The sequence below is a fragment of the Moschus berezovskii genome, chromosome 12 (assembly GCF_049115385.1).
Source record: "Moschus berezovskii isolate FMDL1 chromosome 12, NW_MosBer_1.0, whole genome shotgun sequence".
In the NCBI taxonomy this organism is placed as follows: domain Eukaryota; kingdom Metazoa; phylum Chordata; class Mammalia; order Artiodactyla; family Moschidae; genus Moschus; species Moschus berezovskii.
The window spans coordinates 73,099,642-73,113,404 of NC_142471.1; the positions used below are offsets into that span (position 1 = coordinate 73,099,642).

General features: G+C 44.4%; 1 protein-coding gene across 1 annotated transcript in view; it reads right to left on the bottom strand.

Annotated features, from left to right (window-relative positions):
- SORCS1 (sortilin related VPS10 domain containing receptor 1) overlaps window positions 1-13,763 on the bottom strand; it is a 158,848-nt gene that overhangs the window by 32,818 nt on the left and 112,267 nt on the right. Inside the window, exons 15-17 of the mRNA XM_055424696.2 lie at window positions 8,584-8,717; window positions 6,234-6,357; window positions 924-1,036 (exon numbers count right to left, since the gene is read on the bottom strand). Of these exons, the coding sequence (XP_055280671.2) occupies window positions 924-1,036; window positions 6,234-6,357; window positions 8,584-8,717 (371 nt within the window). The remainder of the gene's footprint in view (window positions 1-923; window positions 1,037-6,233; window positions 6,358-8,583; window positions 8,718-13,763) is intronic.

Genomic DNA, 13,763 nt, shown 5'->3' on the forward strand with positions numbered 1-13,763 from the left:
GTGGAAACAGTGTCAGACTTTGTTTTTTTGGGCTCCAAAATCACTGCAGATGCTGATTGCAGCCATGAAATTAAAAGACGCTTGCTCCTTGGAAGGAAAGTTATGACCAACCTTGATAGTATATTAAAAAGCAGAGACATTACTTTGCCAACCAAGGTCCGTCTAGTCAAGGCAATGGTTTTTCCCGTGGTCATGTATGGATGTGAGAGTTGGACTGTGAAGAAGGCTGATCGCCGAAGAATCGATGCTTTTGAACTGTGGTGTTGGAGAAGACTCTTGAGAGTCCCTTATACTGCAAGGAGATCCAACCAGTCCATTCTAGAGGAGATCAATCCTGGATGTGCATTGGAGGGACTGATGCTAAAGCTGAAACTGCAATACTTTGGCCACCTCATGCGACGAGTTGACTCACTGGAAAAGACTCTGATGCTGGGAAAGGTTGGGGGCGGGAGGAGAAGGGGACGACGGAGAATGAGATGGCTGGATGGCATCACCGACTCTGTGGACATGAGTTTGTGTGAACTCCGGGAGTTGGTGATGGACAGGGAGGCCTGGCGTGCTGTGGTTCATGGGGTCGCGGAGAGTCGGACACGACTGAGCGACTGAAATGAACTGAACTGAACTGAACTGAACTGACAGCTAACTGTGAATTCTGCCATATGACTGTCACATATATCCATGGTCTTCTCTAAGCAGAACATAAAGGGTAAGGACCCTGTGATTATTCAATTTCCTGTCCCCTATTGCTCCTGTGACATGTATGCATATGGGGAGCTCAGCTTTGCAGGTATCAGACGGATGACACCCACTTCCCCTGGCCTCTGGCTCTTTCCTGCCATTTCTTAATGCAAGGGTCCCCTCTCCATGAAGGACAAGGGCAGACAGGGAAAGGGCCTGGGCCAGAAGGACCTGGCTACACTCACCTCCACCAAGGCCTTTTTGATGACTCGGCTGACGTCTCTCCTCCACTCAGGGATGTCTGGGTTGTAATCGTCCAGGTTTGGAGAAAAGGACAGGCGAAGAGATCGGAATTCCTCTGTGGACACCAGAGTAGAGGGGTTACTATAGGTCAGATCGGCCTCTCAGGAAGTCTGTTATACTTTCTATTTTATGCAAAGCCCTAATGCAGGGTACTTGTCCGCACTCACCAGAGAGACCTTACTAGAAGCCACGGTCAACATCCCATCCCTCTTACCTCCGAGCTCCTTTTCCGGGCCAAAGCTTCAATCTGTGACCCATGCTTCATTCCACAGCTTTGTGCACTGTCCCCAGTTCTAGCCCTTGTGCCCCTGGACACTAAATGCACACACCTGGAGCACTCTGACTGCATCACAGGTTTCTGCCCCTGGGCCTTTGAACACACAGTCCCTTTTCCAGAATGGTCCATGCCTTCCATGCATGCAGCACTCAAGCTCTCGTTTGAGTCCTCACTGACTTAATACTCTGCCCACCGTGTTTTACTTTTCTTTTTTATGGTACAACTGTGCTCTGCACATACTTTCATTATCATTATATAATAATCATATTATATGATTATATAATCATAAGATTCTTCATAGTCACTCTATTGCTAAATTTTGTTTGCATGGGAATTTCACTGAAAGGAATTTTCAACTCTCTATTTCAAGGATTTTGCTAGTTGTCACAGTAGCCTCTGAGTTAATCTTGGCCCTCCAGGAAGTAGATGAAATTATAAAGGTGATGATTTTGTGAGGAGAATTGTCTATAACAGAATAAGGGGAGGAAACCAGAGGATCTTGGAGCACTGTCAGTCCATGCTGCATATATGACAGTGCAAGAGAGGGAGGAAGTTTCAGCGAGGCTGATGGGAGATCCATGAGCGAGGTCAGCCAGAGGAGCCCTGTGTCCCAGGAATGGGTTCACCTTAGTACTCCTACTTCATTCAATCACTGGCTAAATGGTGCAGCCTTGGTCTTAAAATGGTAATGGGTTTCAGAGCACAGCCCTGAGGGGGTCTTATCACACAATATACTCAGATCATACTGCTCCCCTGACATCTATGGGAGGTTCCACACGGCACTTAGAATAAATTCAGATTCATATCACGGTCTTCATAGTGCCACACAAACCAGCAACAACTTTGTCTCCTGCCCTGCACTCCCTGACGCCATCCTTCCCCATGTTCCTCAGGTTACTAAGCTTCTTCCCACGTTACCACGCCTCTACTTCCCCAGACGATAGCCTACTCAGTTCCTTTTCAGCCTTCAATCTCTCCTGGGAGGAGCCCTTCCCTTCAGCAACCTCAGGTATCCTCCCTTTCACCAACACTAATACCTTTCATCATGTGACCCTATTTGTCTTCACCAAGCTTCCTACTATTTAAATAATTTTGTTTGGGGGGATAATGGGGAGACAAATTGGGAGATGGGGATTGACATATACACACTACTATATATAAAATACATAATAAGGAACCTACTCTATAGCACAGGGAACTCTACTCAATACTCTGTAATGGCCTGTATGGGAAATGGACCAAAAAAAGAGTGGATTTATGCATATGTATAATTGATTTACTTTGCTGTATATCTGAAACTAACACAATACTGTAAATCAACTATACTCCAAAAACAGCTTTAAATAAATAAATGCTTTTGTTGTCTGTCTCCCACACAGGAATATTAGTTCAGTGAGGATGGGCACAGAGTCCCTGGCTTTTTGGGACAGTGCCCAGTTCATGGTAGGTCTTCAGTGGCCAGGAGTCACTTAATTAATACATTTTAGTTGAATAAATGAAGGCATGGACATCAGTGGTGGCTCTCTGTAGTTTATGCCTTTATTATTCAACAAACATTTCTTTCTTGTTTTAAGCATGTTATTATATTTCAGGAGGGGCTCAGCAACACTGGCAACACCAATGACACATTCAGGAAACTCAAAAACCCACGTGTTCGTTTCCTAACACTGCTAACGGCTTCTCAGGAGCAGGCATTGAAGACTTGCACATGATCAGCACCGCATTTAAGGCAGTCAGCTTATTCCAAAGATGTATTTTTCAAAGTTTGACTATTTTGAGTCACTGATCACCTAGGTGAACATTCCCACTTCAGTTCTGATGGAGAAGGAAATGCATATTAATTAGCAGCATGGGACATGGCAGTGCCAAGGAATGACTCACTGGGTCCTAACTTTTCCCTTTGAAGATGTACGTGTTTGTCATTTTCACTTTCCTCGAACCTCATAACCAAACTGTGGAGACTTCATCTCAAAAGAAGATATTTATCTTAATAAAGAGACACAGATGAGAAAAATGGTGCATCTCCCTCTATAATTACTTAGCATGCTAAACAGCAGGGCAGAGAGATGTTATCTTTAAGTTTATTCAACAAATAGGGGATGCACGTGGGAGGACTGAAAAGGGTAAACGTCAATAATATATGTATTTTTTGCAGCTGCTGAGAAAGATGAATTCTACACATTTACATTTTCTTTGTTGTATTTAAGGGCAAACTTGAGCCCTGAAGCAAAGGAAGGAAAACCATGCAAACTAAATTTTCTTTTCTACAGTCTACTGTATGTCTAAGGGTAGGCAGTCTTTTCTCAGCCAGCTTTCCAAATATGATACCTCCTTCAGTCTGACCATAATGATCTTAAATTTCCCCAAAGCTTAATTAAACTTGAACAGTTTTCTTCCAGACTTTAGACTCCGACCTCCCTTTTCTTGGAGCATTTCTTTGAGAAACTTGTTATTATAAATTCTTTCTCTGAACTTTTGAGATGTAAATCTTCTGCAACCAGGAATGCCTTTCTCAAGGACCTAGGGACCATCTTTTAAATGGTATCATTAAGAAAGACAGTGCTCCACCTCTGGGAGGGTAGGAACCAAGTTTCCTAAGTAAACCCTTGTGTTCTAATCATAGAGATAAATCACTCCCCCGAGTCCTCCAGCACCTTCTGCTAGCTTATCCCAGAGTTTAAAACTCTCCCTGCTTTTGTTTCTGAGTTCAGTCTTGCCTATTTAACTTCCTGTGATGCAATTTCCTTTTAATAGGTCACACATGTCATTAGGATTTTCTAGCTATACATGTGAAACCCTGGACAACTTATCTGACCAAAGATGATTAAGGATGCTGAAAAACTCAGGAATTTGGCTACAGGAAGCGGGGAGCACTTTCCCTGTTCAAGCGTTTAGTCAAGGGATCCCTTTTAATGAAGTGAACCCATTTGATGGTGAATGACCCACTCTGGAATGATGTCTTCCAAGGGATTTTCAGGAAGAGGAAGAACCAAGCATAGCAAGGGATGGAAGGTAGTCATCAAGAGAAACATTCTCTCTAGATTCAGAATTCTTATGCTCTGGCTATTATACTTACATTTTTTCACTTGTAAAAGAGGGATAGTCATGTTTCTGGTAAGCCTGTTCATGGGATTCAATAAAACGGATCATATATATCCAATGCTTAGAATAAACACCAGGAAAAGATGCATCAATGTTAACTTCTTTCACTACCAACCATTATCATTATTATTCAACCTGTTACTGAATAGGGGAATGACTTTAAGACAATAACTTTCCATTTGGGGACCACAATTTCCTAACGCTGTACTAATTAGTTGGACGAGATAAGTCCAAGTTCCGTCTGTGGTTCTAATGAGGAGGTAGCTGTTGGACTAATGGGTCAGTGGTCATTAGTGACACTGGTGACATCCCAGAGGGAGGGAGGAAAGAAAGAGAGCATTGGATAGAAAAGAATGAGAGCCAGCCAACAGGGTAATTTCAGAGCACTGGGCCCTAGGTCTTGATGGTTGGAAGCCCAGCTCCACCACTTACTAGCTGGTAATTAACTAGCTGGTAATTAACTAGCAAGTTAATTACCTCTCTGAAAAAAATGAGGTAATCATATCCGCATTCCTATAGCATAGAAAGGAGACAGAGAGGAAAGAGAAACAAAAGTTCTCCCCTATTGGGGCCACTCGGCTAAGAGGTCTCCTCGCTGATGGGACCTTGGAGGCAAACCACAACACTGGTTAACTTTCACTTACTACTGGGTCTTCTCAAACCTCTTCAGGGCTGGGGTAGGGAGGACACACTATGAACTCTAACAGGCGGCCACGCGATGAGGAACAGTGTCCTTGGACGTGTTCAAAGTTGCTTACCAACTGCTTTCAGAATTTGAAGGTCAAGTTGGCAAAGCGAGAAATGAAACACAGATCCTGCACCAGAATCAATTAGCTCTGGATCTGGGGCAGCTGACTCTCCTTGGACTATGAGCTCACGTGTCTCTGTTGCGGTCTCTATCCCTTTCAGTCTCTCGTCTCCCTTTCCCTCCCTCGCTCGATCCTCCCTTCTGCTCCCTCTGCACAGCATTTACCTCCCTATCAATTTCCTTTTGAATTCCTGCTCTTTACATTTTGATTTTCTGTACTGCATTAGCACCATTTTCATATTAACAATAAAAGTTCATACTTTTACCATCTACTAAAGCGCTTAGTACAGATCCATCTGACTATCTTTTTGCAGAAAAAAAAAAAATTACCACAATGAAATCAGTTTGTATAAACTGTTCTTTTTTTTTTTTAAATATCATTTTCCATCAAGGATCCCACCTTTCTATTTCAGTAAATTTTCATTCCATGTCATACCCTGACCACATTCAGTTTCCCCAACTGATAACAAAAGTGTTCTGTACAGCTGTTTGTTCAAACTAATATTCTGTCCACGATGATGCACCACGTGTGCTTGTTATGACCCCTCCCTTGCTTTTAAACCAGTAGAGTGATTTTTAAATGATACATATTTGTGGAAGAGATTTTTCAGAGCACTTAGACATTGGCAGATTCTTCTTAATGATCAAGACTCTGAGTTTGAACTTAAAAAATTAAAGGCTCAATATTAACCATTTCCTTTTATAATGGGTTTTAAATCTCTAAACATCACAAAAATATCAAATGGAGTGAATCAGCCTTCCACATACTGAAATTCACTCTTCTCTACCTAAGGGAGTTGAGTGTACAGTTACTCTGTGGGCACCAGAGCCAGTTCCAAAAAAAAAGACAACAAACCGTCTTGGGATTTTGTGATCCGTACTTTGCTGGTGAACCACACCTTCCTCAAAAGAGGAGATGAGACTTGACTCAGCACTTTCTCAACCTCTACTCTCTGTTCTCTGGGTAGATTCATAAGCCAGCATGGCCTCTGGTGCCAAGGTACCGAACCATCTCATCTGAGTGATGGATGCGGACAGTGATGGATCAGCAGATGGACCGCTCACCGTACACTGCGATGGTCTTCGTGTCTTGCAGGATGGCATTCCCAGCTGAGACCTGCACTGTGATGGTGTTCATCCCTTCAGAAGTAAACTTGAATGCTATGCTTCCCTCCAAGGTGATCAGGGGCTAAAGCAAATGAGGACACAAAGTGAGGGGAGAGATTTTCAGTTACACCCCAAGATAGGCGCCAACTCTGAACCACCAACAAGCTCCTTAAATTAGCGGAGGCTCTTTCTGGGGTACCCCCCGTGTGACTGACTCCACCTATGCCTTCCTATCACCTCGAGTCCAGTCCAGAAAGGGACCACTACAGACATGACCCCCAAGAAACTCTACTCATTCCTTCTGAATCTGACACCTCTCTGCTGCTACAATCCTGTTTCAGGACTGGGGAGATCAACAGCCCTTGCCTGCTGGTGGGGTGTCTCTCTGTCGATAACCTACTCATCAAGCAGATCCCTTAACCCAAGGCAACATTTGAATCAGGCCACAAGAAGGGGCTCACATTAATCCAGATTTAAGCCATAGTCACTGAAAGTATATAAGCTGCCAGTGCTTCTCTCCAGGGTGCACTGCTTACATAAAATTACAATGGAATACAGCAACCGTGGACACCAAAACTACACTAGTTAGACAGGTGTTGGCCTTGTGCAGCTTGGTTTGCTCTGAGAAGCCCCATCAACAATTTCCTGGAAGGAGCTGCTATGGAAACAAGTACTAATTGGATCGTGGTTTGAGGACTCAAAAAAAAAAAAAAAAAAGAAAGAAAGATTTGGATCAGCTCCTGTAATGCAACTGGACACCAGGGTCCTGGGGGAAAGGATTATTAGCCTCCTGACCTCCCTCCACTCACTCCCCACAAACAGTTCATTCCTGTCTTTTCTTTAATTTAAAAATCAAAATTCATTTAACTCCCTGTGTAGCAGAAGGTAGACTAAAGCCCAGCATAAGAAGTCTGCTTAACAGAATCTGTTGAGAATTTAGTTTTCTGCTAAAAGCTTTAAAAAAGAAGAAGAAGCAAGTAAGTTTTTTAATAGTTTCACCTCCTAGTACTAGCATTCAAGCAAGTAACACAGATTTCTCTTCTCCTGCGGATAGTTGGCCCAATCTGGACCCAATTTGCATGTACAGTTTCAGAAGAAATAAAAAAGGGCTTCTTTTCGGCTGATTTATGTCAGCAGGAGAGTTGAAAGATTCCTTTGACTGTCAGGCACACAGCAGGTCTGGTGTCAGGAGAGGTTTCCTCCCTGGGCTTGTGTGAAATTATGGCTCCAGTTAAAGCCAACACTCAGCTCTGGGGTAGAAAGAGATTTGTATTCACACAAGATGCATTGTATTTGAAGAGCAAAGTTATAAGCAACGGCACCTCTGCTGGAAGAAGATGAAGCTCCCCACTCAGAGCCATCGGTCCGGGGTCCTCTAGGGAAGACTTAATTCTACTGCCTTCACTGACATTTGCAAGCAAATTTTAATTTCTGAGGATGGAGTGAGTTCCAAACTGAATCAGAGCATGCAGCCTGGTTTGAGGGAAAGAGAAACCCAGGCAGGCATGAGAAAGGCCATGGATCTGCATGAAGTAGCTGAGTGAGACTGGAGGAAGCCACTTCATCTGTGTCCTCACTTTTCTCATTGGTAAAACGAAGGACTCATGGTACATGAGGTCTAAGGTCTCCACTGGTTTTGAACTTGCTGCTGACTTTGGATCTCAGGGAGTGTTTGGAGGAAACATACAGCAGGAAGCTGAGCTAAAGAAGGGGCCATTTCTGATCCAGGCTGGGGAGTCATGGGGTGGAGGGGCCATAGGGCAGGGGGGACCATGTCTGATCCAGAATGGAGAGCAAAGGGTGAGGGGCAGCCTGCACAGACATCTGTGGCTCTTGTCTGTCTGGTGTCCACTGGTCTCTTTCCCTTTCGAGGGCCATTCCCTCCCTTCTCCTGGTCTAGACGGATCTAGGAAGGTTGACTTGAACAGCTCTGTTTCTGCCACGAGCACCGTGATCAAGGCATGGCCGGTATTATTACTCTGTTCCGGGACTTCTGTTAGAATTTTGGGAAAGATGGCTCGTTTGCTCCACTAAGCCATGACAACATAAAGCTCAGGCTGCTGCTGAGGGTCACTGCAGAGTAAAGCCCGTGTGGAGAAGAACACTGACTCACAGGAAGGCAGGGGTAAGAGGTAGGGGTGTAGGCGTGAGAGAGACAGAAATAAACTGAAGAGATGATTGAGGCTCTCAGAGCCTGCCATTCCCGGGGTTGCCACAGCTCCTGGGCTCTTGAGTTAACATAAGTCATTTCTTTCCCTTTACTGCTTCAAGAGGAGCCACACAGACCCTGCAGGGAAAGCCCACTCACCTCGGTATTGTTCCCGTACCACCACACGTAGGTGAGAGTGCCCACTTGGCTGGGCCACAGCACGGCGGTTGCATTGACCTCTTTGTTCTTCGTAGTGACAAAGGGGAGAGACAGGTGTACATGCTCCAGGGGACCTGAGGCAAAAGAGGAGAGAGGAGGCATGGAGAGGGAAGAGCTCTCTCTGCTTTGCCTTCCCTGCTCTGAACTCACAATCCTTCCGGAAGCCTCCAAATCATCAGTTGTGTTCCTGGAAGGAAGTGCTCAGGTGCCACTCCGGGGGAAAGGGAGATATTGGGAACAATTGTGTCTCCATTCTTTCCATTTACAGATCTTTCTTCCTGGTCTGAATCCTGAGTTATTTCTGTGTAAAAGCTTAAAAAGTTACAAGAAATTGATGAAGTCCTGAAAGGAACAGGAATAATATGAGATTTCACAGGGAGATGCAAAGTGTTTCCACGAAACTTCCCAGAATCCATGTTGGGTGGGGGTTGGGGATGGCTATTATAGAAATCCCCAAAACTTTCTACAAGTAATTATTTTGTATTCTTTACTGGATTTTAAAGATGTGTGAGTGTATGGAAATGTGTATGTTTGTGTGTAACTGTGTTTGTGTGAGTGTCTGTGTAGCCTCCCGGTTAGGAAAGCACGGGGCTGAGCTGAGCCTGCCTAGAACAAAGACAGGCATGAGCGGGCAGAGAGAGAGTTCTGTGGTCCTCAGGGTCTCAGGATGCACTCAGCTGAAAAGGAGGATGATCCTACCTATAGAGGCCCTGTGGACCAGAAACTTCAGTCAGATGTACAAACCCACAAAGATAACAGTATCCTTTTCCTGGAGAACCCATAGACCTACCCTAGGATCCCCTGACTTTTTCTTCAAGTCACTGCTGCTGCTGCTAAGTCACTTCAGTCGTGTCTGACTCTGTGTGACCCCATAGACGGCAGCCTACCAGGCTGCCCTGTCCCTGGGATTCTCCAGGCAGGAACACTGGAGTGGGTTGCCATTTCCTTCTCCAATGTGTGAAAGTGAAAAGTGAAAGTGAAGTCACTCAGTCGTGTCCGACTCATAGCGATCCCATGGACTGCAACCTACCAGGCTCCTCCATCCATGGGATTTTCTAGGCAAGAGTACTGGAGTGGCTTGTCATTGCCTTCTCTGCTTCAAGTCACTGTTACCAGACAAAATACACTCTCCTTTGAGGGGAGCATGACAAAAATCCACCACCACCACCTGCATTCAGGAGATGGAGAAGAAAGTGGTACTCAGGCCTTTGCACCTGCTTAATCACTGTCTGCTCTTCTAGTTGACTATATGATGCATTTCCTAGAGTAAGTCTTTAACCTCTTTTTCCCTCTATCTTCTTTTCTGCTGAGGGATACCATCGACACTCTGACCTTCAACTATGAACCACGTGCTTAGGGCTCCAAACCACCTTCTTGACTCCAGACTCAGTTGTTTATTTGTGCTCAGTCATGTCCGACTCTTTGCAGCCCTATGGACTGAAATCTGCCAGACTCCTCTGTCCATGGAATTTTCCAGGCAAGAATACTGTAGTGGGTTGCCATTTCCTCCTCCAGGGGTTCTTCCTAACTTAGGGATTGAACTCACAACTCTTGCATCTCCTATATTGGCAGGCAGGTTCTTTACCACTAGGACCACCTTGGAAGCTCCCAGACTCAATTAACAGCCAGATATTCCTATGAAATATGCTGCCTCCCCCCACCCCCACCATTCTGTATACTCCAATCTTGATGAATAACACCAGTGTTAATCCAGGGGAACAATCCAGAAGCAGAAAATCAGTCTTGATTCCTTATTTCTTTGCTTCTCACATCCATTTAGGAAACCACTGATTTGGATTCATAAATTCTCTCTCAGAGCTCTTTGCATCCTGCCCTGGTTCATACACTATCCACCAGTCTCACCTGGAGCAGTACAACTCTCTCACAGATTTCCCAGGCTCTAATCTTTCCCCTAGAGCCAGACATCATGGAAAGGGAGTCAAGTGGGCCTTAGGAAGCATCACTACAAACAAAGCTAGTGGAGGTAATGGAATTCCAGTTGAGCTATTTCAAATCCTAAAAGATGATGCTGTGAAAGTGCTGCACTCAATATGCCAGCAAAAAAACTCATCAGTGGCTACAGGACTGGAAAAGGTCAGTTTTCATTCCAATCCCAAAGAAAGGCAATGACAAAGAATGCTCAAACTACTGCACAATTGCACTCATCTCACATGCTAGCAAAGTAACGCTCAAAATTCTCCAAGCCAGGCTTTAACAGTACATGAACCATGAACTTCCAGATGTTCAGGCTGGATTTAGAAAAGGCAGAGGAACCAGAGATGAAATTGCCAACATATGTTGGATCATTGATAAAGCAAGAGAGTTCCAGAAAAACATCTATTTCTGCTTTATTGACTACGCCAAAGCCTTTGACTGTGTGGATCACAACAAACTGGAAAATTCTGAAAGAGATGGGAACACCAGACCACCTGACCTGCCTTATGAGAAAACTGTATGCAGGTCAGGAAACAACAGTTAGGATTGGACATGGAACAACAGACTGGTTCCAAATCAGGAAAGGAGTATGTCAAGGCTGTATATTGTTACCCTGCTTATTTAACTTACACACAGAGTACATCATGAGAAACGCCAGGCTGGAGGAAGCACAAGCTGGAATCAAGATTGCTGAGAGAACTATCAATAATCTCAGATACGCAGATGACACCACCCTTATGGCAGAAAGTGAAGAGGTACTAAAAAGCCTCTTGATGAAAGTGAAAGAGGAGAGTGAAAATGTTGGCTTAAAACTCAACATTCAGAAAACTGAGACCATGGCATCTGGTCCCATCACTTCATGGCAAATAGATGGGGAAGCAATGGAAACAGTGACAGACTTTATTTTGGGAGGTTCCTAAATCACTGCAGATGGTGACTGCAGCCATGAAATTAAAAGACACTTGCTCCTTGGAAGAAAAGTTATGAGCAACCTAGACAGCATATTAAAAAGCAGAGACATTACTTTGCCAACAAAGGTCTGTCTAGTCAAAGCTATGGTTTTTCCAGTAGTCATACATTTCTTTATAGTTGGACTAAAAAAGAAAGCTGAGGGCCAAAGAATTGATACTTTCAAACTGTGGTGTTGGAGAAGACTCTTGAGAGTCACTTGGACTGCAAGGAGATCCAACCAGTCCATCCTAAAGGAGATCAGTCCTTGGTGTTCATTGGAAGGACTTATGTTGAAGCTGAAACTCCAATACTTTGAGCACCTGATGTAAAAAACAAACTCACTGGAAAAGACCCTGATGCTGGGAAAGATTGAAGATGGGAGGAGAACGGGACGGCAAAGGATGAGATGCTTGGATGGCATCACTGACTCAAAGGACATGAGTTTGAGTAAACTCCAGGAGTTTATGATGGACAGGAAGGCCTGGCATACTGCAATCCATAGGGTCACATATGGATTGTCACATATGGAATGTCACATAGGGACATTACTGAGCAACTGAACTGAAGTGAACTTAACTAAACCTTTCCCCATTCTAATCCACCCTCCTGCTCTGTGTGTCAAAGCCTGCCTCCCTTGATAATACAGAAACTGGGGACTTCCCTGGTGGTCCAGTGGCTAAAATTCCACATTCCCAATGCAGGGTGCCCAGGTTTGATCCCTGGTTGGGGAACTAGATTCCATGTGCTAAAACTAAAGATCCCATGTGCTGCACTAAATAAATAAAGATTAAAACAGTAATACATAAGCTAGACCAGGTCCCAGGTGGCCCCATTACTTAGAATAAAACATATGATCCAGGGCAAGGGCAGAGCAAGTACAAAGACTCAGAGGAGGAGGGGGTTCGCCACGTTCAAGGAATAGCAAGAAATGGAGAAATAAATGGAGGGAAAGTGTAGAAGACAATGAGATCTCAGAGATAATCAGGACATACAGCACGTTGGCCTTGAAGGCCCAGAAAGATGTATATGTGTGTTTGCGTAAGTTCTTTCTTGCATATGTGTAAGTACACACTTTACATTCATGCAGTGTATAGCAAGGGCTATGTGCCTGCTCACCCTCCAACTTGTGAGAGGGATATTTCTAGAAAGTGATGCTACTCACGTGCTCAAAATGAAAATTTCCATTATATAATAATGATAATAATGATAGCTAACACATACAGATCTAAAATTTCTGAGATAGAGAACACAGGCTGAAAACTTTTGGAGGGAAGAGTCCTTTATATTCATCTTTATGTATATAGAAAATCGCATGGACAAAGGAGTCTACAGTCCGTAGGGCTGCAAATAGTTGGACACGACTAAGTGGCTGAGAACACACACAGAGGTGCGTTCAGGTCCTGAGACACAGCAGGTGCTGCATTACTGGCTGGGTCACTGAACAAAGCAGGGTATCAAAGAGTTGGACACGACTTAGCGACTAAACAACAAACGGACACAAACATAATTTCCTGTTTCTGCTTTCATGTGTGTTTTCCTCTCTTTACAGATTAGGGGCTTGGAGACCAGGAGAACAGAACTAATTTTCTGGTTTACAAGCCATATGATAAGAAGTAGTTGATTGTAAGTCAGGATTGTTCAGTGAGACAATAAAAGGGCAGCACTTGCTGAGAGGTGGCTGTGTACCACATATTCTGTGAATGACTTCTTGTCCTCATTTAATCTTCATAATAACCTTATGAAGTTGGCACTATTATCAGCTCCATGCAGAGATGAACTAACAGAGGAAGGTCACCTTCCTCCACTCCAGGGTGTGAACCGAAACAGTTCAAGTTCAGAGCCTGGGCCAGCCGACAAATGCTTGCTAAGACCCATGTTGACAAAAGAGCTATTAAGAGCCACTGCTTACTGATGGCTCAGACGTGCTACAGACAGCGGGACATGCTTGTTACACAGGCTCCTGTTTATTGCACGACTCCTGCCGTCCCTCATCATGTGATGTGCTCCAGCAGGTGCCCTGTCCCACCTGAGGACCTCACTACACACCCTTCTGATGGCACCTGTCCCCTCCTCTGTGACACTCCTCCTGACTCCCCAATCAGAGTTACGTGAATCAGCTAGAATGCGAGAACTAGATAAGTTCAGGGAGACCAGCCATTTCCATCCGAAAAGGGTTCATCTTGGTCTCTCTTGAGCATTCAATAATTTTTAAAGTCCAAAGGTCAAGATAAGGA